This window comes from Glycine soja, chromosome 10 (assembly GCF_004193775.1).
Source record: "Glycine soja cultivar W05 chromosome 10, ASM419377v2, whole genome shotgun sequence".
NCBI classification, from domain to species: Eukaryota; Viridiplantae; Streptophyta; class Magnoliopsida; order Fabales; family Fabaceae; genus Glycine; species Glycine soja.
In genome coordinates this window covers 531,503-559,050 of record NC_041011.1, presented here as the reverse complement: position 1 = coordinate 559,050, position 27,548 = coordinate 531,503, and the positions used below count along the sequence as shown (strand labels likewise).

General features: G+C 30.4%; 2 protein-coding genes, 1 long non-coding RNA gene and 1 pseudogene across 4 annotated transcripts; 2 read left to right on the top strand and 2 right to left on the bottom strand.

The window, feature by feature from the left end:
- Nucleotides 1-1,957: 1,957 nt before the first annotated feature.
- On the bottom strand, nucleotides 1,958-8,425 carry LOC114369910 (protein NRT1/ PTR FAMILY 5.2-like). The gene is made up of 4 exons (XM_028327186.1): nucleotides 8,173-8,425; nucleotides 4,920-5,137; nucleotides 3,576-4,141; nucleotides 1,958-3,194 (listed from the first exon to the last, which is right to left on the bottom strand). Exons 1-4 carry the CDS (start codon nucleotides 8,285-8,287, stop codon nucleotides 2,321-2,323), a joined length of 1,773 nt encoding a protein of 590 aa, XP_028182987.1. The 5' UTR covers nucleotides 8,288-8,425; the 3' UTR covers nucleotides 1,958-2,320.
- Nucleotides 8,426-15,339: 6,914 nt separating this feature from the next.
- LOC114372406 (cyanate hydratase) lies at nucleotides 15,340-19,071 on the top strand. Its single transcript, XM_028329938.1, has 4 exons — nucleotides 15,340-15,659; nucleotides 16,646-16,717; nucleotides 17,893-18,001; nucleotides 18,687-19,071. Exons 1-4 carry the CDS (start codon nucleotides 15,391-15,393, stop codon nucleotides 18,732-18,734), a joined length of 498 nt encoding a protein of 165 aa, XP_028185739.1. The 5' UTR covers nucleotides 15,340-15,390; the 3' UTR covers nucleotides 18,735-19,071.
- A 987-nt stretch (nucleotides 19,072-20,058) lies between these two features.
- LOC114372663 lies at nucleotides 20,059-22,815 on the top strand (annotated as a pseudogene). The gene is made up of 4 exons (XR_003658255.1): nucleotides 20,059-20,574; nucleotides 21,201-21,298; nucleotides 21,394-21,459; nucleotides 22,390-22,815. The product of XR_003658255.1 is annotated as a multiple organellar RNA editing factor 2, chloroplastic-like (transcript).
- A 1,143-nt stretch (nucleotides 22,816-23,958) lies between these two features.
- Nucleotides 23,959-25,873, bottom strand: LOC114370890. Its single transcript, XR_003657944.1, has 4 exons — nucleotides 25,534-25,873; nucleotides 25,362-25,435; nucleotides 24,789-25,162; nucleotides 23,959-24,707 (listed from the first exon to the last, which is right to left on the bottom strand). It is a non-coding gene; the product is annotated as an uncharacterized LOC114370890 (long non-coding RNA).
- Between the last annotated feature and the right edge of the window lie 1,675 nt (nucleotides 25,874-27,548).

The window sequence follows — 27,548 nt, the reverse complement described above, 5'->3', positions numbered from 1 at the left end:
AGAAAGTGTTTTGCTAACACTTTTTTTATTTCTTTCATTGCCTAAGATATAAAATTAATATTTGAAAATGTAATTAGGATTTGTGATTAATCAATTAATGTATGTTTTAATTTATTTTTTATATTAGGATGAGGATCTTACCATATTACTAGAATTTATTCCAAATATAGTAATATTAAGATTTGTAGTAATTAAAATTTGTTCCATTTATTTAAATTTGCTTCTTATTACTTGTTTATGTATATCATATTTTCCTATAAACAAAAATTTATGTAATTAAAAAACATTTAGTTCTTTATGCATGCCATATTTTCCTATAAATAAAAAATTATATAATACAAAATATGAAAAATGTTTGCAACACATAGTCTCAAGAAGCGAAGAGCATGCTTTCCAACCACTTCTTTTAGATTTGAGAACAGATTTTTCTTTGAGATCCATGGTTCCATCTCGGACATACTCACTTATAATCTTTCCTTTTTCCATTAAAATTTTTTTTTTCAAAGGAACAATTATATGTTTGGCTTTATGTCTGCGGAGCAATTATATGTGTTTGGCTTTCGAAGGAGCAAACACATATAATTGTTCCTTAGAAAGATTTTTTTTTTTTATGAAAAAAGGAAAGATTGTGAGTAAGTATATATTTACAAGATGTAACTGTGGATCTCAAAGGAAAATCTGTTCTCAAATCTAAAAGAGGTGGTTGGAAAGGATGCTCTTTGCTTCTTGGTAATCTTTCTATCTTTCCCTTTAATCTATAGTCTTTTTTAATATTTTTTTATTCTATGGTCGTTTTTCATTTTCCATTGAATCTTTTGATTCAGCTTCACATGGGAGTAGAATAGGCATATCCCCTCTAGTAATATGATCCAACGTTAAGTTCTTGAAGATGCCGTGACCTTTAATATTTTGAAAGGAGTATTTTTATCTAAAAAAAATTAGATAAGATACATCGATCAAACTATCATTGTCTCAAATAATTAAATTAGAGAATTAAACTTTTGATAAAATAAATTAGGAAAACCAAATTCATAAAATTATTAAAATTGATAGTTTTTGAATTAATTATGAAAATGGATAAAGTGGCCAATCCATCATTTGCCTAGAATTGACGCGTTATAAGTAACTATCCATAATACTTACATATATAATAATGATCTCAATATTTTATAATATATTAACCAAACGATTGTATTGTATCATGTGTTACATATTTACTGAATTAATATAACATTTTCAGAGAGTCAGAGCACATAACATTTTTTTGGGTATTATGAAACCAATTTAAGATTTTTTTTTTGACTGAAAAACCAATTTAAGATCTTGAGCATATTACCTAAATTCTTTTTAGTGGGTTGGCGAATACATTTTTTTTTTTAAATGAGAATACATAATATGGAGTCTTTAATTAATTATTATCATTTGGACATCCAACTTTTTAGAAATAAATCTAGCATCAACTAAGATAAAATTGAGTGGGAAATCCGTTGGGGGAATTCTGTTCTTCTTTTTCACTTTCATCACACTATCTGTCTATATAGGGCACAGCTTTTCTGATTCCTCTCATCACATACACAACAAATTCTCACTCATATGTTATCATCAAGTCCAGAGACGTGTCTAAATCACACACACTTAATTGCTGAAATCCTTTTTCACATCAAGAACCCTATTCCTCTCATTCTTTTCTTTTCTTTTCCTTATTATGGAAAAAAGTGCACCTCATGATCGACTCAGAAAATATTTTTACAACAACTTCTTTATATATAAGCTAAGAAATAAACTTATTTTCAAGGAATAAAATATTACTTATTTTATTAAAAACTAAAAAAAAAGCATCTTTTTTAAAATAAGCTTAAATAAACTCACACGATATTTTCTCAAACTTTGTTTATAGTCTTGCACTTTTCTCAACTAGGTGAGATTATGTTGTACAACTATAAAGGAAAAAGAAATATCTTTCAACAGTTTCCTAGTAGAGTTTTCGAAAAAAAATATATATTCATTTAAAAAAAACACTAGCTAAGACAAATATCCACCAATAATAGGTATCACATAGGTATTCGAGCCTACATGTTTACACATTGATAAAAAAAATTAAATATTCACTTCTACTTTGTTCTTTCCACAATGAACGTGACGTTTCTTGAAGAGTGAAGTCCAAATTATATCACACATTAAAGACCCTATCGCCCATGACATATATATTCTCCATTTCTTCTAAAAAATGGCTTCAAATTATCTAAACCATCCCAAGCATCATGCATGTTTCTGAAATTTTGGCTGACATATATCACATCTTCTACTTTCAAATATCTAATTAATCTCTTGGAATCACCTGGTTTGATGTCTTTTCCTTGAGCTCTTCCTCAAGCACTTTTATGGAATCTGAAATTTCAGCTCTATACACATAGAACTTTGTCACAACCATGAAGAATACGAAGTTCACCAAGTTTAGTATGGCCAAAAGTGCATAGTAGTAGTCAAGATGAGAAGCATTCAAGTTGTTCAAAACCCATCCTCGGTGGCCATGTTTCTTGGTGACATGTGAAATTGTTGTGAGAAGAAAAGTGCTTAGGAAATTCCCAATGCCTAAGGTAGTCATTGAATAGGAAGTGCCAAGGCTCTTCATGCTTTCTGGGGCTTGGTCATAGAAAAACTCGATTTTGGCAACCTCGACAAACGCATCAGCTGCTCCCATAAGAACATATTGAGGAAGCAAGATGAAAATGCTCAAAGGAACTTGTCCTCCATTTTCTAATAGCCCATGTTCTTTGGCCACTCTAAGTCTATACCTTTCAGTTAGAGATGCAATCACCATAATCACTATGTGGATTATGAGGCCAATTCCAATCCTTTGGAGAAGGGTTATCCCTCTAGGGTTCTTGGTAAACCTTTGCATGATCTTGACAAAGAAACGGTCATAGAGCACCACACATACAAGCATGGATAGAGTCACAAATGTGGCTAAACTTGCCGGGGGTATATTGAAGCTGCCAATGCCTCTGTCAAGTGTAATCCCTTGCTTCACAAAAAGGGTACCTATTTGTGCAACCATTGCACTAGGGATCAATGTAGCAGCCAAGATTGGGATCATTCTTAGCATTTGTTTGGTCTCCTCCACATGGGTAACAGGGCTTAGCTTCCATCCACTAGTACTTGAATCGGTGTTGACACATGCCTTGTTGAGGAACCTACATATATATGGAAGTAGAACCAGAAAATATAAGATATAAGATCATTGAGCATTCAAAAGAATAATCATATAATAATATTAAAAAAATGGTCTTTGGTATTATTCTTGAATCAGAATTAGATTTTTACTTCAATAATTTATATCGACATTTAGTACAAACCTTTAATTCATCAATTATAAGATGAAACTTCAATTCTAATTAGAAAATAACATTGAAATGTATAAATACTTATATTTAAGTTTTGTCCAATGTGTATACCCCTCCCCCAATAGCATATACATGTGTTAAAACACCCACACCCTCATGACAAATAAACAATAATTCATATATTAAAAAATCACACATAAAGTTGATGAGAAATTAAGGTAGAATTTAGACCTCAAGGTTGGAGTGGAATCAATTCTGACTCTCCCTCTCTTGGCATACTCTTCCAAATCAAGCTCATAAAGTTCTTTAGTGTCACTAGGAATATGCACTTTCCATTTCCTTATAGCAGCCACTATGACCTTGGCCATCTTAGTGAATGGACTCCCCGTGGGCAATTTGTGTCTATAAAAGGGTGTGCCTGCCAAGAATATGATGATTGATATTGCAAGTCCAAGAGTGGGAAGAGCATACCCAAGAGTCCACCCCACATTGTCTTGTATATAGACCAGAACAGAATTTGCAAAGAGGGTCCCAATGAAGATGCTAAACATCCACCAATTGAAGAAGGAGAGCTTGAGCTTCTTCTCTTTGGAGTCAAAGTCATCAAATTGGTCAGCACCAATTGTGGAAATGTTTGGCTTGGTTCCACCGGTTCCTAGTGCAAGAGTGTAGAGTGCACCATAGAACACAGCTAGATGTAGTGTGGAGGCTTTTTCACATTTTGTCACATCCAATTCATGGCACTCTGGTGGCTTTAGGCTTGGAAGGGACACCGATAGCGTAAGTAGAGACATACCCTGCCATTCCAAAATGCACATGAATCATTCAACAACACTAATGAGAGTTTAACAACATAACTCATCCTAAACATTAACTAATATTATCACTCAAGTCATGTGACTTTTTTTAATTTTAGACTAAAATGATCGACCGATTGCGGTTTAAAGCACTTTTTTTAAAAAAAATTATCTTTTCATGGACTCAAATGGTGTAATGCCCCGTTATTGTAGAAAGACTTCATCTAATTATCACCAAGCCAGACAGACAGATACGTGAGCAAGGATACCGGTCAAACACTCAAACCAAAAAAACTTAAAAGATGAAATTTAGTATTGAAGAGTGCTAGTAAAACACTCACTCTCTCATATACATTTGTTCTAATTCGAATTATTTTATTGATTAGAACTTATTACAATTTATAAAATTATGACTTCTAAATAAACTATACACTGCTATGCAATGCACAGATATATTAAAGAATTGTTGAATTTGGGAGTTGGTAGTTGAACAGTGAATGCGTTGTGGGCTGGGGAAGAATACAATGAACATTTATTATGGTTTTAACTTTTAATATGCTAAAAGTGTTAAGATAAAAATAACAAATTGTTGAGTATGATTAAATCTCGAACTGAGTGATTCTAATAGTGGTTGATAAAAAAAATAACATTCCTATACTATGAAAGGAGTATCTAATAATGTGTTGATGATTTAGTTGTGTATAACAATATGAGATATTCATATCATACGATATTTTTGTAATGAATGGGAGAATTCAAAAGTGACAGAAAGGGGTACCAATAAATAGATGACTGAGGCAATGAGAAAAGTCCAAAAGCGACCAAGATGAGCATCGGCAACGTAGGCTCCTAAGATAGGAGTTATCCAAATGGTGCCAACCCAATTGGTGACGTTGTTGGAAGAGGTCACAGTGCCTTGGTGAAGCTTCCTTGTCAGATACAGTATCAAATTTGATGATATTCCATAATAAGCCATTCTTTCAAATATCTCGTACACTGCATTGCATATCAAATTAATTTAATCAACAAAGCCAACACAAGTTAAATGGGTAATATACTGCTCTACATGTTAGAGAAACATTAATAACGTATTATTTTTTTACTCTCTTTTTTTATTAAGTAAAATTGATGTATGTCTTATTTAATATTTTGGTCTCATTCTCTTATTTAATAAGTCTAATTTGCAAACTAACAGAACTCGTAATTTAATTAATAAAAGTTTTAATATTGATTACTGATAATATAAAATTATTATTTTTTATTTAATTATAAATTATTATTTAAGATAATTATTATAAAATTAACAAATTTATTATATATAATAATTTATGATTGGGTGATAATGTAAAATTATTTTATATTATTGTAATTATATAATTTTTCTCTAAAAATAAAATGTTCAAAATACTTATATTATTAAGAAATCTCGACTATTTTGTAAAAAAAATCAACTATATTAGCCTATTATTGCAGGCTATTAATAATAGACTACTATATGTTATTTTGATATTATGCACATTTGGATCTTTCTTCACAGCTTTTGGTGATAAGTTTGCAATAAAATCTTCGCTCTGAAATCATTAAGGAAAGATTAATTTACAATCCTAAATACTAGTTGATTTCTTGTTAACAAATCACTCGGTTTATTTTGAATACATTTAAATATTATTTATTTTTTAATTACATAAATATGTATATATATATATATATTTTTTTTTATTTTTTTTTTAAAATATTGATGGACCGACTAGTGATTTAGGTAAGTCAATATGACAAATGATCCCACCTCATCTCACCTTCATCCACTAGATTGATGGACTAGGTGGGACAAATTGATGGATTATATTGAATCACTTGATCCACCTTATCATTTTTGCAGGTTAATTCCACATGTCTCATTCATTTTGTTACTCCTAATGATTAAAATTTTTAATTAGTTTGTTAAAGAAATTAACAATTATATCCTCTGCGAAGTAAGCTTAACTTTTTGAATGATGTGTCAGCGTATTATTAATAATACAAACAAGGTTCAGTAAAGTTAATAGAAAGTATAATTGAATTCTTTTAACATGTAGTAAAGCATTCAATTCTAGACTATGTATATATTGTTAAGAAATTAGTTTCAACCTATATTGGTTGAGAATGTCCTTTTGGTGAAAAAAAAAAGCACTAGCACATGAAAATTAAACTCTAATTTACGTTATAGAGATTATTATCACTAAATCAAGTAGTTTCATTATTTTAAAAACCTTTCAAAACATTAATTACTAGCTATAAAATCGTTGCAAGAACAAGAGGTTGTGTAAATGGTTTAGTTTATTTAAATAATTAACAAATAACCTCAAACATATTTGAAATACAATTTGATCTTTTAAATATAATTTAATATTGTTTAACACAAAAAGTTAAGATTTGTTTGTAGTAGCTTATATTGCATTTACATAGATAGTTGTAATCTTCGTAAAATTTACTAATATGTTTGGTTGAAATGAAAATAAATAGAAAAGAAAGAAAATATAAATAATGATGTATATTTTTTATTAGATTAGGAAAAAAAAGTAAAAGGAAGAAAAAATAAAGAAAAAGTTAATTACTGAAAACAAAATTTTCAAATTTTATTTATTTTTCTTATATTTCAGTAGTAATTTAAATTTCAAAACTTTCTCTCATCAATTATTTTCATTCCAACCTATTAAACAGATAGTACGGACAATGTGAAAATCTCATAATGACTACTTGGAGAAGCCAACTGTGAAATATTACATTTATACGATGTACGTACGTAAAAGAACAGAAATTGGTGTCTTTATACGGAAGGCTACCACCTCCAACTACCTCTGCAACAATCCATTTACTAGCTAGCTGGATGATTATAAGATCAAACCTACTTCTCTACAACATGTTGAATATGCTCAACGCCTCAAGTAAAAAGCTTCAAAAGCTAACATAACTAAAGTTTTGAAATTATGTTTTACATATAACTAGTAACTAATTGTGTGAGAACCGTAGATCTGGAACATACAAGTATATATATATATATATATATATATATATATATATATATATATATATATATATATATATATATATATATATATATAAATTATCACCATTTGAAAAATAAAAACACACATTTTTTTAAAGTGGTTATGTAACTATTAATTAACTTTTAATTTCGACTGTTCGTGTGTATGGTTCATATTTGTAGTGAAACAGATTTATTATTAAAAAAGACATGTTTAATTTAATTTAGTGGTTCAAATATTTTGGATTTGTAAGGGCAAGCTTTACTACCAAATAAAACATGGAAACTTAAGGGATATATATAGTTCAATTAACAACACACAAGTGGAGTTTGTGGGGGAATGATGTATGGTCCATTCTCACATAAAACATAGTTAAGGAGGAGAAAAAAAATTAAAGTGCGATTAAATTCTTAACTTAGAATTAGTCTTATAACCAATTTAAAAGACCTAAGCAGTTTGTAGAGATATTTTGGAATTTCTTCACAGAACCAAAACTCTAATTATATGGTAGGTAGCAAAAATAATGTGTGTAAAAATTGTTTCACCGTATAAACCCTGGTCATTTTATTTTTTCAAACATATCTTCATCATACCTTACAGTTTTCATATTTTAGGAAAATATAAAGAACCACTTACTGTTTATTCACGAACACAAGTAAAAGAAAAGTAAGAACAAAGACTACTATTAAAAAAAATTAATTTTTTAAAACATTTTGTGTGTATTTAACAGTTTCATGATAAAGGAGACATACATACACACTTAAATACTATATATACTATAAGCATTACAAGAAGCAAACAAGACCAAGATTGAGGTCTCTTCCCATGTTCTAGGAGACAACACAACACAAAGAATTGAACAATGTCTCTCGATCGGAGGAAATTAAGATTTTTGTTAGCAAAACATCATGAAGCTTCCAATGTTTTGGGAAATTGCTTTTGAAATTAATGTCCAAAACAAGATGAAAATGACCATATAAAATTTATAGTGAGAGAGAGAGATACCAACAACAAAGGAGCATGCTTTCCAACCACCACTTTTGGATTTGAGAATGGGTTTCCCTTTAAGATCCACAGTTCCATCTTTTGTGTACTCACTCACAACCCTTCCCTCTTCCATAGGTAAGTTTACTATTGAAGAGCAACAACTTCACTCGATTGCTCCCCCTTTATTCTTTTTCAACTTTTTGAGGAAAAAGAAAAGAGAGAGAATGAACCAACCGTGTGTGTTTTTCTCCACTTTGAAGTGACCATTTAGACCAAACTACGTTGCATTTATTTATAGAGTGCCTCACCTTCTCAATGCATTGCTAGCTCTAGCTGGGCCATTATTATGGCCACATGCCTAGCCTCCATTTTTGGAGAAAATAATTTATTTATGAACGGAGAAAAGGTATAAAAATAGTATCATTTCTAGAATAAATTAACTTGAATTTTTTTTTTTTGAGATTATACTACATAATTTCTATCTTTTTTTAACGTATAGAACAATTTTTCTTTTAAAGTATAAGTTGTAATATTTTTTTAAACAATTAAGAAAGTTAGTATAATGTATAAGAAGTGTCATTATAGTATTTTTTAAATACTCAAGGAAGTTAGTATTGTTATTTTACAGTACTATGTATGTATTATTTTTTAAAAAAATTACATATTTTATCTATAAATATGATTTATTATGAATTATTTATAAAATGATGAAGAGTGTACGGCGTTAAAGTGGTATATCAAATACTGTCATTTAATTCTGCCATTAAATTGGGATAAGGCCCCTTTACATATTTTTTTAGCTTTTTGACATTAAATTCTGCCTAGTTTTCGCCATGTAATATTTCTTGTTTGCAAATTACTATCCTCTCATTTCTTTTTTATAAGCAAAAAAATTACACTTATTAAAAAAATAGCTAATTTTATTAAATTGTGTTATTTTTAATTAATTTTTTTCTAAATTATCCTAAAATAAAAAATTGTGTTTTTTTTATTATAATTGAGAACCGAGGGAATACTAATTAGTAGTAGTAATTTACACGGCCACCATAAGGGCTAAAATAGTTTACTTTAGATCTTAAGAATATTATTAATTATTTTTCTCACAAAAATCAAAAGAAAATTATTACTTAGATAAATGATAATATTAAGGCAGTTGGTTCTAATTTCACGGCACATTTACTATACATTGACGTACGAGGCCATCCTTGCTAGTAAGTAGTAATTCATTGTCTGGGTTTGCTAGCATCAAAGAAGTTTGTGATAACTCCTACAAGATATATGCAGGATCTTGGCCTACGAAATTATTTCCTTAGTTTAGGTTTATCTATTTGCTAATGAAAATATATATACCCCATTGGTTTATTGGCAAATTCAAGACTTGCATGTATGATGTAACAAAAAATAAATAAAAAATAAGCCAACTTAGCTCTAAATCTCTAATGTAAAATGTATTAGAAAAATAAATGCTTAGAAAATCATGAATAGTCCATAGAAGTCAACTCACACATAATTATGATAATAAGTGCGAACCATTTGCTGATGAAAGATAGGGATGGTTAGGTACACTTGTTCCCGATCAATTTTGACATCTCAAGACCTGTATTATATTATGTACAACACCAAAAATCATTGAGACATATGACGACAACGTAGAAAATCGATGTTACGATTGCTGTACACTGTTTTAGTTATTATCACAAGTATCAAACTTTTTATATTTAATTTTGTTATGATTGTTTTTTATGCTATTAATTTATTTTGCTTTAATTACATACAAATTTTGTTCATAAAGAGTGAATTTTAGATTTTTGTTTGACATTGAATATAATGATTTTTATGGACAGTTTGCATTAATCATTGTATTGAATCTTGAATTGTTCGTTTGGACAGTTTGGAAAGACTATATTTTTATGGTAGATTCATGTTTTAAGGTTAACATTATTTTGTTTAATTTGATAAGATTTCTGTACAATGTACTTCTAGTTGTTCTCTGAGTGTATACTTGATGAAATTTCGGTACAATGCAAAATGCTGCCAAAATTTCATCGAATTTAAAAAAATAAGATTAACCTTGACGCATGAATTTATCATAAAAAAGTATTTTCTTGATGGGATAGAGCCACACCTTAAATGAAAAAGTGGGATTTCATGCATTGAATGAGTTTCGGAGTATGGTGGAGTTATTATTTAGATGGATCGAAGTTGGATGAATGAAAGTCGCTTGAGCCCTGTGTATGAGGAATGCGTGCAACAGTTCCTACAATTTGCTTCAGAAAGAAGTCGACCGGATGAAAACGAAAAGTTTTTTTTTTCCTGCATAAATTGTTTGAACGGGAGACGATAAAAAGTGGACAACATATGAGAACATCCGTTGTGTGATGGAATTAAAAGGAATTATACGATGTGGATATGACATGATGAATTGACAGACATGCAGATGTTAGTGCCGATTAACATCGATTTTTTTAAAAAATCGATGTTGATATGTAGATTTATAATTTTCTTTTTTCATAATTCTTATCATATAACATCGACTATTTAAATAACCGATATTGTATTTATTAGTTAACATCGGTTTTGAAAAATCGATGTTAACGATATTACTTTCAGCATCAGTACTTTCAACATCGATTAATAACCAATGTTGACAATCTTAAATAACCGATGTAAAAATCTTATTTTCTAATAGTGATGTCATAGACACACAATCACATATCCATACCAAGTACTATTTGCACAATGGTGTGACAAAAGAGTTAGAGGCAATGATGCCAGGACACATGACTAAGTTTGTCTAGAAACACCATGCATGAATAGGGGCGAGCTACATGACTCACCCTAAATTTATGGTTATGCGAAGTTAGGGAAAACAAAGACATAACTCACCTTAGATTTATGGTTAAGTCAAGTTAGGGAAAGACACCAACAAAGAAATGAGTTAGGACTTTTCATTCTCTCACTTTAGTGTTTTTCGATATGAATACTTATATAATGTACTTAAAAGTGGTTCGATTTAGTGAAAATTATTAATCTCTTACATTATACTGAATCAAAGTTTGAACGATCCTTCTAAAAAAATGCACATATTTAACATTGGATTGTATTTTAAATAAGATTATTTGAAAAAAAAGAAAAATAATACATGGAAGAAAGGAGAAAAAACAGATTAGTATTCCTTACTTTTCATTATTGAAACCCTTTAGTTATAAAACCTCCTTGGAATTCAAGATAACCTTTACTCATCCCCTTGACTAACCAATCCCGTCGAAAAAAATGTAGCTTCGAAGTTTTTTTCCTGGAAAAGTTGTCTTTTGTTACTATATATATATATATATATATATATATATATATATATATATATATATATATATATGATATTATGGGAAGTAAAGTCTATATTGTCGTATAGTGGGATTCATAGATTAATAGAGTAAATAGTTATAATTTTAATTAAAAAAATAATTATATAAATGTAATAAAATGTGAAGTTATTAAATTATTAATAGTAAAAAACTCAACCAATAATCGTAAGAACCTCGTAATTTAAGCTCTAAAATATATTTAATTTCACTTCAAATTATTCAAATCATTGTAAATTTTGTATAATCATATACCAGTGAGTGTTTCTCTCTAGTATCTAGAGTTGGGTATATAGGTTTGGCTCCATAGATGGTCTATTTAAACGTGCGTTAATTTGTCTTGATTTATTGAACTCGGTGGCTATATAAGTTAGGATCCATGAGTTATTGGATCAACCCGCATAGTTTTTCTAAATATTTTATTGATTTTAAATATGAATTATTGTTTAATGTTATATTTTCATTAATCTTATGAAGTTTTTTTAGTTTTTATAAGTTTTTTGAGTTTTTAATTTTTTTACATTCAGTTATAGCCTACTAATTAACTCGCAGGTTAAGCGGACCTAACGCAAATTAGGCCACACAAAAAGATATACATTTAATTTAATGGATTAACTCAATGCAATCCATTTAATTGTGATGTGAACTATTGCGGCCAACCTAACCTAATCCGCGTAGCACCAAAGTTCTTTGAATTTTGTAGGCAAAGTTTGTTGTGATAACTACATGCAGTTGCAAGTCTATTCTTCAATCTTCATGAAAATTAATGGTGCAATTAAGTGTCAGCTGTTTCAAGCTATGTTATGACTTCATTCAGCCACGGATTCACACTTAAATAAAGGTTGTACCATACATCTTATTACTTTTAAAAAATTACATATAAATATCATGCATGTATATATTTAATTTTTCCTAATTTTATATATTTGCATCCTTTGTTTCTAATTTTTCTCTTATTTCGGGATAATATTATTAATTTTTATTTTTTAAAATGGATTATTCCTCTGACTTTAAGGTTCTAGATCCCTGGTTGACTCCACTTATGACAGTCCATGTATTTAAATACAAGTATAGAGAAAATGTGCATAGAAATCTCCCATACACGGGTGTGGCTGAAAATGATTTTACTCTATGTTAACGTAGGAGTTGAAAGTTTTCAGAACATGCTAAAGAACAATTGAATGAAGAGCTGATTGCAATGAAGGTGTTTTTTTTTTCTTTCTTTTTTTTTCTGAAAGAACAACAAGAAGGTTTGTTCAATGTTATTCCGCAAAATTTGTCACAAAGTTACATTTCAAAATTTTTTTTAAAAAAAAACTTGTAAAAATATTTGCAAATTGTTCAACACCAATCCAAGAAAAATTTCCCATTGCTCTATCTAACTCAGCACGATTCCTCCTGCTCCTTCAGGGAGTAAGAACATCTCCATCCTAGCGTTTTTATTTTTTATTTATACATTTTAAATAGATCTCACTATTATACACTAATATCACTCATTTTTACTTTTTACAACTTACATAGTTTTTCTCTCCAACTTAGTAACTTTACATTTTTTACTAAATGAGTTACGCAAATAATTTCACATTCTTATTATATTTTATCACATAGACTCCAACGATCAAATTAATTAATAGGTGAATGTGTGAAAATTGTGTGAATAAGTATTTTCCCATTCCTTCTTTTCTCTTTTCTCCTTTATACTCAATGTTCGTTCCATGAACTGTGTAATTCTTGTTTCTTTACATTGTAATGATCTGATCAAATACAACTTGTGATTGTTACAGATCACAGGTAATTGATGCATGTGCAGGTAGACTGGTGTTGTTGAAGATTTTGTAGTTGGCCTCCCCATGAAGATATTCATACTGTTTTCCCAGTGGCCTTGTTCTTGAAACCATATGTGCTCAGATTTCTGTTCACATTGGAAAAGTTTTGAAATGCATAAAATTTTAGTGAAGGAAACGAAATACAACATAAAACAGAACATGCTCAGATTTTAGCTGCATGCTGCCAAGCAGAACAAGGTAGAAAAGACTAAAACTGAACCCTTTTTGGATTGGATAAATGCATAGCAATAGCATGAGTATGAAGTTCACAGAAATATAATTAACTTTTGAGTGAAATTTATTAAAAACCATTATATTTTGTGGGCCTCACTTTTTTTAATAAATTCCATAATTTTATAGTTTTTAATAAAGTTTTTAACTTATGTTAAAATCTGTGTTAGAATAAATGTGTTGTTAATAGTCTTGTATAATTAATCAGAACACCGCTCGTCCCGACCAATGACTGACTAGTGTCTAGTTTCACTTAATAAGAATAAGGATTATGCTAGAAAATTGGGTGGAAGAAAAGAGATTAAAGAAAAAAAATCCAATATTATCATAAAAGCAGAGTGAAAATGGTGACAATTTTTCCATATCAACAATTAATTGGTATGGATATATTTTTAATCAGCATTGTCGCTGAAATTCATCAAGTATTAAAATAAAAAGTCGCTTATCATTTGCCTTTTTTTTCCCACTCATATACTCTATTTTTATGGAATTAGGATGTATGTTAAGTACTTTACAAAATGATGGGTTAATTAATTAATTATTCTTTAGTGTGTATCTGTACGAGTAACTATAACACTTAGCCAGTAGTTATGACATAACTAATAAAAGTAAAGTAGTTGGACATAGGATCCAAGAAATTAGCAAAGGCGTTGAATTTTTTTTTTTATAACTTTCATTATTTAAATATCTAACTTTTAATGAATAAATATTTAATAAATAATAAATTTTGCACGTAAAATTAAAATTGAATTTTATTTCAAATAATACAGCATAGAAATATGTTTGTTTATAACTTGTTTATTTATTTTTCAAATTTTGAAAGACTTTTTGATTTACTAAGCACAATAACAATCAAACATAACTCACAATAATAATTTCACAATAAGAAAAGAATAAACACATCAAATATAATAATAACCAAAAGTAATCAAATTTCATAACTAATATATATATATATATATATATATATTATATACAACTAGTATGTATATATATATAATTTTTTTTACTGGAAATAGTATATTTATTATTATATATTATTAATAATATATATTTTCACAAAAAATATATTATTTTAAAATCAGGATCCTCTCCCTCCCTGATTCGATCCTGATTTTTTTTTTGTCATCAATTAACATTGATATAGCAAAGGAATAGACCAAAGTCAAACTTACCAAAAAATGAAACTTAAAATGAAAATTAAATGGGAAATACAAGCAAGGAAACAAACATAAACATAATAAAAGAAATAGTACAGTATATCAAATATGATCCCTGGATTTGACATAAAATTGTAATTGAAGGTATGATTTTATCTTAAAATATGGGAAAATTTAATTGGATGTGAAATAAAAATTTTCATATATTTTCTGGTAAAAAACTATCAAATACCCTCCATCCTTTCTCATTTCTAAAATTATAAAAATAATAATAAAAAACTTAAATATTTTTTTAATCTCTATAATTTAATATTTGTAATCACACAGGGAGGCATAGATGCCTGTGGATAATTTCCTTTTCAAAATTGCTTGATTGATTAAACACAAGAAAATTTGTGTTTGACTTCTTTTACTTTATTAAACTTAATGACCGACACTTCAAACTCAAATCAAATACTTCGTGAATGTTCAGTTTAACTCTAAAAAATAAATTATAAATCTAAAATTAATTTCAAAATTAATATAAAGTTAAAACAATTAAATTTTAAGTTGAAACAACTAACTAAATTCTATAATAAATAGATAATTTGGAAATCAATTAATTGAAATGGGTAGTAATATATAAGAAGATGATAAGGGGAAGCGAAGCATGTAGGTGTGATGGAGCAGAAGAAGGCAAAGATAGTGGCAGAGCTCCAAGCTGTGAAGCACAACAGTGGCAAGTCCTACAATCAGTTAGCGGAGGAGACTGGACTCACCAACGTCTATGTTGCTCAGCTTCTCAGGAGACAGGCTCAGCTCAATCCCCAAACTGCCCCTCTACTTCGGGCAGCGCTGCCCGACCTGCCCCAAGACCTTGTTTCTGAGATGATGAGACCCCCTTTGAGGTCTTATGACCCTAATCTCATCCAAGACCCCACTGTCTATAGGTGCCTCTTCACATGTCATTTTTACTTGTCTAGTTATTCTTTGTGTGAAAGGTTGGATTTTTTACTTCTGAGGTGAAATGGGTTCTTTCAATATAATCATGATTCAATTCGTCGATTGCTTTTTTTTTTTTTTAGTATTTATTGCACTTTAAGTCTCTCACTTATAGCAAGTCTGCAATTTTGGTCTTAGGTTTCAATTCTATGAATTGAGTCCTTCCAGTTTTTAATGCCTGGTATGCCAAGCCAGCTAATTCTGGTAAATATTGGATGGAGGAACCTGACTGTGAATGAAAGAAAATCTGATGGACCCAATTGGGGTGTAATAAGAATCTGGGAACCAAAATTGCATAATCTTGTAATTTGAGAGACTAACTAAGACTCTTTTTTTTTTTATTATTATTAATATTCACTCAATCATGTGAGGTTTTCAATAATGTGTCAAAGCATGATTGTAAACATGTGAAAACCTTATGTACTGATGATGATGTATTAGCATTAAACGCCACAATTTAATTTTTATGTAGCTAGTTTAAAGATTGTAAAAATAAGAGATGGGAAATCGTAAGTTTTGGTTCTCATATGTGCCTCTGCTGATGATCAAGCTGTTGTGGAGTAAACATACACTTGTTGTCTTGTCTTCGGTGCAATGGCCAAATGGGTATGGGAGGTTGTCGTGTTAACATGACATTATGATGAATGTTTAGATGTAAATTTGTCAGTGAGCGATGTCAAAATGTCATTTTTTTTAACTGTCATGGGTGTCTTTAAGTAGACATGTTTCTGTTTCTTCAAAGGGTTTATGTCATTTTGAGGAGTTTAGGACATACTCTTATGAAACCAAAGTGATCAACATGTATGCACATGGTAGTTCTGTTGTAACATGTTTTTGAGGATTCTAATGTTGGAAATATGTCAAGTGTAATGCATATCAACTTCCTTTTATATATATTTAATTTGTTGAGTTATGCTGATCTTCTATTTCATAGGTTGAATGAAGCTGTTATGCATTTTGGGGAGAGCATCAAAGAAATAATCAATGAGGAGTTTGGTGATGGGATGTAAGTTTCAATTACATAATGATATATTTCTCATGAATGCTCAAGATGAAGTTGTTTGGTGTTTTTCTATATATGACTTGAGTTGAGTGTATCATGTTTTCTTGTTCATTCAGCTTTAAAGCTAATTGATGAGAAAAGATTTTTTTTTTTTGAAGATTTGATAAGAAAAGATATATTGGTTTAAGGAAATGCTCAACATTTTTGTTTTGATACTTGGTCCCTGTCCGAAATAAATTTCTCTATCTCCATTAAATATAAACTCCTGCTGTTAAAACCTAGTTTTATTTTCTGATCTTGCAGTAGGTTACACATGTTGTTTATGCTTAAGCTTTGAAGCAAACTGTACACTAAATGTGTGTTGATACTAGTTGACAAAACAAGACTTCTATGTTATGCAACTTAGGCAAGCTGCAGAAATGGTTAGAGAGAATCTTCAATGGATAGTACATTATGTATAGATATTCCTATGATTGTGGTTATCCCATTTGCCATCACTGTTCCAGCAATTTTAACCATCAATAATTGAAGGCTTAAATACTTGAAAACACTGACTAATTATTCTCAGGAAGTCAGGATGTCTGGACTTTTAGGTGTATATGATCTGTGAATATATATGGCATAATGTTTTTTTTCTTAATTTTCAAAAAACCTCATTTGCTGCTTGTTTCTACTTCAACTAAAAAGAAAAGAAAAAAGAATTCTGTCTGAAGAAGAAATAATATGGCAATAATCTAAGTCTTTAGTCTCAATAAACAGATGACATTTTAGAACCTCTTGCATAATAAAAGTGAAAAACCTAGAGCCAAGGAAAATATCATATTATAAAAAGATTTGACATTAAAGGGTTTTGATTAATGGAGCCAAGACACCCAGAGACTGGGAAAGATAATTTGCTTTCAACATAGCCATTCACAAAGGTTTTGTGGTGCTTATCACAATCATATCCATTATACTATGTTAGGTAGCCCCAATTATCAGTTAGTTATAACAGGTGAGTTCCCCATTAGTTAGTTACATTAGAATGGAACAGGATTACTATAGTGAGCTTATGAGATTGATGTTAGAGGCAATAAAAAATGCCATACCCAAAGCAGCGTAAATAAATGTATAAATACTACTGTCTGATTATCTTTGAAGAATTTCTCTCATTATTTATTTGTCCATTTCATGTTTAGCATGTCAGCAATAGATTTCTACTGCTCGGTTGATAAAATTAAAGGAGTAGATGGGAAGGATCGTGTGGTATTGACATTTGATGGGAAATATTTGCCACATTCAGAACAGGTCAGTTGCTTCTTAGTCCTTTTTTTCTGTGAGATAGAGAACAATAATCAATAAAAGGAATGGAAAAGGAAAAAGAACTAAGAAAAAAATGCTAATGCTTGATGACAGTAGGTAGCAGAAGCAGAAAATTGGTACAATTCTGCAGCAATGTTGATTAAGAATATATCATTGCCAATTAATTGTTGATAAGGAAAAGTTGTCATCATATTCATTCTGATATTATAATAGTATTGAATTCTTTTTTTTCTTTTAAACTTTTGGTTTTTGTCCTCTTTCTTCCACTCAAATCTAGGATGATCCTAATTCTTATTAATTATAGAGGAATGTTAGAAACACACCATATCAGACTCTTTCTAAGAAACTCTATTATTGGTTAAAATTTATTGAAAACTACAAAATCATGAATGGAGCTCAGTAAATCAGAAGTGAGATATACAAAATTCTGTGATTTTCAATAAATTTTAGTCAATAATAAAAAGCGTGTTAGAGAGCATGTTACTAATATATTTTTCTTTATTATATTTCTGTGACCTTCTTACTCTTGCAATTGCTATGCATCTATGATCTATCCTATCCAAAAACTGTTCTGCTTGCGTCTTTTCGTTCATGTTCTGCTTGGGAAGCAGTTAATGCATTATGTTTTGTTTCCTTTCCTTCACTTAAATTTTATTCATAATGTGAACAGAAATCTGAGCACATGGTTTCAAGAACAAGGCCACTGGGAAAACAGTGAGTATCTTCATTGGAGGACCAACTACGCAATCTTCAACACCAGTCTACCTGCACATGAATTATCATTGATCTGTAACAACCACAAGTTGTATTTGATCAGTGCTATTTTGTGTTGTCTATAGAAAAACATTGGAAGAGAAAAATAAAAGTGTTTAAGATTTATAAATAATAAAAAGTAGTTGGCCATGCATATTTATACAATGTTTTATGGCTTTGGATATTTCATGACACTTGCACCATGTATTTTAATGCCAGTTAATTATAAGATGGAGAAGCTTGTATTGTGCTTGGTTGAGCAAGTCAAATAAACATAATAATATTCATTTTATCCATCTTTATTCTGCCTCGTGTTGTAAAATTTGCAAACCTTGAGATAGCGAGTTAAGTTTACTTTGTTTCTGACATTATTTTTTGAGAAATTATAGAGACACTTGCTCTAATACTTTTTTTCTAATGATTTCTCTGATTTAAATTTCTAAAAAAGTTAACAATTTTTTGGGTCTCACTTATCATTAATGTTTATATAATTAATGATACTATCTCCTATTTTATGAGTTTAATGACTAATTGACTATGTTATGCTTTTAAAGATGATCATTACAAAAGTTAACAAACTTATTATTATCATATTATATTATGTGATTTTAATATATTTCTCTTTTTGTCATTCAAATCTTTTGTAGAATGATTAGTATTTTTTTATTGAGGAATTATTGCAATTTTACTCATGCATAGACCTATACTTAGTCAATCCAAAAATATATGTTAATAATACATTTTTTAACATATATTTACTAGAGAAAAATAATTATGTATTCATCGCATAAACAATTTCATATAGTCATTTAATTATAATTCATTATTTATGATAAATTTGTTAATTTTTAAAATAATTATCTTAAAATAATTCAAACGATGATATTTAATTTGATAGCGCTATAAAATTATTTTATATTGTTAATATATAAACATTAAATTCTTTTTACTATGAATTGAATTTTATTAAATATTACAATTTTTTTAACATATTAATTTAATGAGTTTTGTTCATGATTTTGTAATTTATAATAAATTATATAATGAGTACAAATATACAATAATAATGATATATTAATCGTGTAAAATAGTCTTACAAAGATAATAAGATAAAAAATCAATAAAATTTATCATAAAAGGTATTTTTTGATTGAATCGCAATATAAGATTATTTTATGCTAAAATTAATGCAAGTATCTTTGCTCTCTAATTCCAGGATATTTTTTGGTGCCTTGATATACAAATATGAAGATGTATATGTTAGGTGTGTCAGCTAACTCATTCACGATGTATGTGTATATTTGTAACTGATCAAAAGAATTTTTGTACACAATAAGAATTAAAGATAGATTATCGGTTAAATAGATGGTTTGAAAAACCTTATTCTACGCCACCCTTTTGGATTAGCATAACAGAGACATCCATCCTCAGTCATTCGCAATGGCCCGACGACTCCTTCCACTCACCTCCCTCCGCCACCTCTCCGTCGCCGCCTCGCGTCGCCTCCTCTCCTCTGCACTCCCCGTCGCTCCCCGCCCCTATCCGCCCCTCACCGCCCGCTTCGCCGTCGTCCGGTGCCTCTGCAACCGCCCCGGAGACTCGGCGTACTCGCCCCTGAACACGGGAAAGCCCACCTCCATCTTGTCGTCGATCACGGAGCGCCCTCCGACGGACATGGCGCCCCTGTTCCCGGGCTGCGACTACCATCACTGGCTCGTCGTCATCCACAAGCCCGGCGGCGAAGGCGCTACCAAGCAACAGATGATAGATTGCTACGTTCAAACCCTCGCCAAGGTTCTTGGCAGGTCGAGTTCCCCCTCTCTTGTTCTTCCAATTTCAGTTTTTGTTGTTTCCATTTATATATCTCTTGGATTAGGTTATTAACTTCTTCTTTTTTAAGTCTTGAGATTTTAAAAACAAAAAAAATTCACTCTGTTTTACGTGTTTTTTAATTTTAATTAATTTTGGTTTAATGTGCTTCTGGGTTGCGCTTAAGGATTGGAAATTTCATATTTTTATTGTTTTTTTTTAAATTTATTAGGTTATTGGGTTTTTTTTTTTGGTTTAACCGTAGAAAACTGGGTTCTTGGCATGTCTCGCTTCCTCCTATTTGCTATCTGAAATTGAAACCCTTGAAATGGGTTCTTGGCAAGATTGTAAGTTTATTCTTTTTTTTTCAGGGTGTTTTATTGGGTTTCTGGGTTGCGCTGGTTTTTTTTTTTTAATGTTTGATTTTAGTTTTAGTTTATTGGGTATTCTTGTGAGCTGTGGTTTATTTATTTGTTAAGCATGGAAAAATGAATTCTTCTGTTTTTTGTTAATTAAAATGGTTGAATGTTTTAATTAGGTTTAGCTTATTTGGTGTTTTTTTTTAATCATCGAAATAGGAAACAGCTTGTGATAATGTGGGGTTTCTGATGTTGGTTTTCAGTGAAGAGGAAGCTAAGAAAAAGATTTACAATGTTTCCTGTGAGAGGTACTTCGCATTTGGATGTGACATTGATGAGGAGACATCGAATAAGCTGGAAGGTCTGTCATGGATGTGTTGTAATTTTGTGCCTTTATTGTTAGCACTTACATTTTGTTGCTTTAATATTCAAACTTTTTCGTTTCTCTTCAATTAGGTTTGCCTGGAGTTTTGTTTGTTCTCCCAGATTCATATGTAGATCCTGAACACAAAGACTATGGAGGTGAGAATTTAAGGATGTGTTGGCTTTTAACTCTTTTCATCACAGCCACCATTTTTCTTGCAATTCTAGAAGATTGGTTATATGTTATCGGTCTAAGACTCTAAGTTTCAATCTGGAATTCCCGTCGAAGTAATAAAATGTCGAGTGTCCTGTGCTCCTATCCCTGTTGACTAGGATAGTTAGTGTGTCACACTAGGTTTAGCTTTGATAGTTTGAGGATTTGAGTGCTGACTGCTAACCAACATAGTGAAATGTGGCATGACTGCATGAGTTTCGACGTTTCCATTTAATTTGTTTTCTTTGAAATGTCAGTCCATCTTCTGCAAGATAGCTAGGGTGCCTTACAACTTGCAAGGTTTGGCTTGATGTATGGACTTACATCAAATGTCTCTCTTTAACTGTTCTCTACTCTTTATATACTTTGTGGAGATGCAGATCAGTGGGAGATGAAACATATAGCTATGAAGATGCATTATCATTGCTATGTAAAAAATAGCTGTCCACAACATTTAGGTTGTCCTAGGTTTGCAGTCTGTTCAAATTACATCAATTTTTTATATTAAAATTCTCCCTTTATACATAGTCCATCTTGGCAAAGCTAATAACTCATTCTGAGTAATGTCTAGCTTTGAATGCTAATGGACTGACAGAATTTCCCTTCTATCCTGTTCTGTTGCTTCATCAACTATGTAGTTGCAGAATCATTGGAGTTGATACATCAGATCGCATAATATCCCGCTACATACACTCCTTCATTAGAGGCTTTAGTTCCTTGTTTTTGTTTGTTTGTATGATAAATCAAAGGTCCTATGTTTTTCTTTACAAAATTTTGTTTTGTCCTTTTATAGAACAACCACTAGTTTATCCTTTTCTATTATTTACCATTACTGATGAGGTTGGTAATTCTTTCCAAATATATTAATTGCGCAGGTGAATTATTTGTGAATGGAGAGATTGTGCAGAGACCACCTGAAAGACAGAGAAGAGTGGAGCCGCAGCCACAAAGGCAACAGGACAGACCAAGATACAATGATAGAACAAGGTATGTTCGACGCAGAGAAAACACAAAATGAAGGAGCAAGCGGATAATAAGAGGAGGGAGGAGAGGGATGTTGAAGATATGGAAGAGTGGATTCTGCACTATTATTGTAGTGTAGCCTTTGGATGCCTACTATTTCTGGTGGTACTTGAATATGCTAGTAGTTAAACTAGTAGTATATGAATATGTTAGTAGTTAAACCAGTGTTGATGTTGGCTTTATTCTTTATCATCTTTTCCATGGGAGAGTGTTGAACATATAGCATATAATATATCTCTATGCAGTGTTACTGTTTTGTACACTGCTTCTTACGCTTTGTGTCTTTTGCTTGAAGGAAATCAGTTGCCACGAATGTTGTTTATGCTTCCTATCCAATTTATCAACAGAGGAAAAGAAAAGAAAATTAGCAAATATGTCAATTGAGGTTTTACTACTTAATGAAATTGGTTCTAATAGCAAATAATTGTCTCACTTTTAGCTTCAAGTAAATGTCAAATGTTTTTTATCTGTATTTTGGGAGAATTATAAGTTAGCTGCAAAATATATGGTCAAAGGAAGAAAAAGAAGGGATAATTAACTTTTTAGGCCTTCATTTTATATAGGTTTTCAATTTTAGTCCCTAAATTGTTTTTGACCGGGTTTGGTGCCTCATAAATTTGTCTGTTCCACATTTTTGGTCTTTGCACTTAACATGAACCATAATGTGATATTTACATAAGCATCTGATGCGGCATTGATAATGTGATATTCACATAATCTGATGCTGCATGTCATGTAGAGATTAAACATATAGCTAATGGACCTAATTATTTTTTATTTTTTAATCTCTCAAAAAAAATAATTTGATCATATTTAGTCCCTGATTAAAATCTTTGACTATTTTTAGCACCTCAAAAATTTTCTGTTTGTATTTTTGTCCCTCTCATTAGTTTAGGCCATTTAGCATTATCGTGTTGGTTAAAAAGTAGAGATCTCAGTGGTTAAATACCTCGGCTATTGTTATTTTTTTCCGAAACACCTCGGCTATTGCTATTTTTTTTATTTTTTTTGAGAAAAACCTCGGCTATTGCTATGTTCAGTTACAATGTTAATTTTTTATTATTATTACATCATGCTTAGACTTTGGACTTCCTTATTTCAATATTTAGTAAATTGAGAAAGGCCTATTGTCTTTTGTTTTTCTAATGTTCAGTTACAATGTTCTTATATTATTCTACAGGGAGGTTTTTGCTATAGTCATAGTTAGATCTAAATGTCCAACAGACTTGGATATAAACACTTATGTAGTGGTGTTAAATATCTAGAGGGAGAATTTTGTTGGTTATAGTAATTTTATCAAATTTGAATGAGATTGTCTTTAGTGGAAGATACTTGTGATCTAGAAAAGAAAAGAAAAACACCTATGTATATGTGATTATGACTTGAATAACAATTAGAATGTAATAATACCACTTAGTGATAAAAAACAACCCTGTCCTTGCAACTGAATCGGCAATGTTGTAAATACAAATGGGTGTTTTCAAGTTAGCATTTTAGAAACACCCATTAATCTAGTGTACCATATAATTGTGTGAAGCTTTAAATATGATAACTGATATTTGAATTAACAACACTGCCAAGTTTTACCAAAACAATAAGGGTAATCTTTAGACAAGGTACATCAAAATTGAAAGATTCACATCCAATTAAGTCACGTTGTCTGCATGCAAATCTTTCAAGAATCCATGTGGCCACTTACATCCAAAAAAATAGAACCTCTAAGGACCACATGACTTACTCACAACCAAATTAGACTTAAAAGACCACCAAAATAATTAGATCTAAATTCAAAACTGAAGACATTGTAAAAGTTCATAATATCCCCAACACCAATATCATAATAAGTCAAAAGTCTTCCAAAAAATCTGACAGCCACCAACATCTTGGACAGTCTCCTCTCTGCTTTTACCTATTAATTATCCTTGACGAAGAAACAACTTTGTGCAAACAAAATGTTCCAGCTGAGTTTCGGTGAGCTGTGGTGGAGTTTCGGCGCTCTGTGGATGAGTTAAATGTTTTGGCTGAGTTCCGGTGAGTTGTGGCTGAGTTAAATGTTCCGACTGAGTTCTGGTGAGTTGTGGCTGACTTCTGATGAGCTGTCTACCTCTCTCCTTTTGTTCCTCATCTTAATGGAATCTCCGATCTCCTACTCCAATGTTGGAGGAAGTGACTGCAAAAAGGACTCAGACGATTAAGTCAGTCAAGCCCAAGGTGTTTTGTGCATCTATGTATGGAGTGATTGAAAACGTACCTTATTGTGTTTTCTTTGGGTCTATATATACATGTCCAACCTTGAGGAGGTTAGACTAACTAACTAATCCTCTAAGCATCATGTGTGATCATAGGGAGCTAGTGGTCACCAAGCTTTGAGTTCATTACGAGTGATAGAGTCTTATGTGTCATCCGACCACGATGGGGACCTTGGTCTTATGATCACATGCCGAGTTCATAGGCTGTAAGGTACACAAAACATAACAATCAATTGGTAATTTGCAAAGGTCAATCCATACCAATTATATTGACTCATACAAAACTTCAGTTTTTTAGCCTTCAGACAGTTCTTGGGCTTTATTCATATTTGGATGCAACTGCTGTTCACCATCACCTTGATTTGGTGCAGAAGTCCTGCCATGAAAATGCAAGTAAATCAAATAATTAGATGATAATAAGTAGATGTGGATTAAGCAATAGACTGGGATGATTTAATCTAACCATTTTTTATGCTAAGTTCATCCAATTCTTTGCCAAATTTGCAACAGAGTTGATAAAAAATGTAAAAACTGTACATCCTTTAAAAAAAAAAAAAGTAAAAAGTGCGGTTTACCTTTGGTATATTTCCTTTAGTCTTCAGTGTTGATTTATTATTTCCCCTAGTTGACCTTGCAGTTGGCTTAGCAACTTTTTTTTTCCCAGACATATAGCAAGCATCAATTTACATTAAAAAAATGAAAAATTGCAATAAACTGATGTCTGTTACATGGTGAGGCAAAAGTTACCTTTGGTGGAGGAATCACACTTGAATTGGCAGCAACATCTTTTGCTTGATTAAGAATAACAATTGAACTGGCAGCAACCTTTTTTGCTTGAGCAGGATCCACACTTGAACTAGAGTTACCTTGATTTGGTTCAACATGATTGACATTTGCATTAGAAGCACCTTGATTTGGATCAGCAGGATTGACACTTGGGCTGACACCAACTTGATTTGGATCAGTACATTGAAAAGTTTGTGGTTGAGAACCATTCACATTTTTCTATTTGAGGTCGAGGAGGTGGCATTTTTCATGTTTTCAAATTATGACCTAATTGATGACATCTGCTACATCTATTAACAATGTTAATTCTCCTTAATTCTCTTGGATTTGAACCTTCTTCTCGCTCTCTCCTCCTAAGTTTTTTTTAGCCTACCAGACCCTTTTATGTAAAGGGGTGGCAACAACTCTTCATTAGTTTTTTGCCACCTTTTCTGACCATGAATAGGAGAAATGACCTGTTCATAACATAATTTATACAACTCCTTCTTGTAGTATGTGTACATAATCCTGTGTTGTCCCCTCCTTAAAACTAATGGTTGAACATGCATGTCTACATGGTATTCCAGTTAAATCCCAACAAATTGCATGAACATAAGCGTTTGTCTAAATTGACAATAAAGTTATCAGTAAAGGAACTATTTGTGTGCTTGGGACTGATATATTTTTCATGGCTACTAGACTTATGAAGAAAAGGAAAAACATGATTACCTTTGTCGCTTTAAAGGATCCTGCACTGCAACTAGGATGGATAAAGTCTCACACTCCTTCTCAAGTTCTCTAGTTTTCCTCTATTTGATGTCATAGATACTTACTAGGTATAACTTTAACAAATATACTTTATTATCTTAGCTGTGTTATGGATCTTGTTTTTTAATTTTGGTTGTGTTATGCATCTTGGTCACTAATTTTGGTTGTTATGGATCTTGGTTATGTTATGAATCTTCTTTTCTTCTTCTAATCTCCCATTTCATTTTGTTGTGTGTTATGAATCTTGGTTTTAATTGTACTTCCATCTCACTTGAAGGAAATCAATTGCTTCAAATGCCGTTTATGCTTCCAATCTGATTTACTAACAAAGGAAAATAAAATAAAATTCTCAAATATGTTCAATTATGAGGTTTTACACAATGAAATTTGTTCTAATAGCAAATAATTTTCTCTCTTTTAGCTTCAACTTTTTTTTTAGTATTAGTATTTTAGGAGAATTATAAGACTGATAATTCTCACTTTTAGCTTCAACTAAATGTTAATTTTTTGTTTTAGTCTTAAAATTTATTATTTAAGACTAAAAAAACACAAAAAATTAGGAATAAATAATGTGCTATATATTTTCATCTAATTACAATTTTTTGTCACTATATGTTATTAATGTATTTATTAGTTTTATCAATTATTAATTTCTGCCAAAAAAACTTAATTATTTATCTTTTGTAGGGTCTTTTATCGCAACAAAATTCAAACTTAAAACTTTGTTTATAATTTAAATTTTATTGAAACCAACCACATGATCATCTAATAATAAATTAACATTCATATTCAATTTATTAATTTATAAAATAACTAATATTTTAGTATGTGAAATATATAAGATTAATATTTATTTTATATAGATAAAATTGATAATAAATATGTACTTTTGAATTTATAAATTATGTATAATTAAAATTTGTATCAAATAAATATTTTGCACATATAAATTATATTTTAGATTTATAAGAAACAAATATATTTTAATATAATATTATTTATTACCATTGATAGCTTCTTGTAAAAAATATTAAAATTTAATATTATAATAAAGATAAAAAGAATAAATTGAAAAGTGTAAGAGATCGAGAAAAATCCTTAAAAGCACTTTTATTAAAAAAAAACTCCTAAAAATGTTATCGTTAGAGAATTGATTTTAAAATAACTTTCATTCAAAATAACTATTTTAATCTATATAAAAATGTTAAAAGATTACCTTAAACGTCATA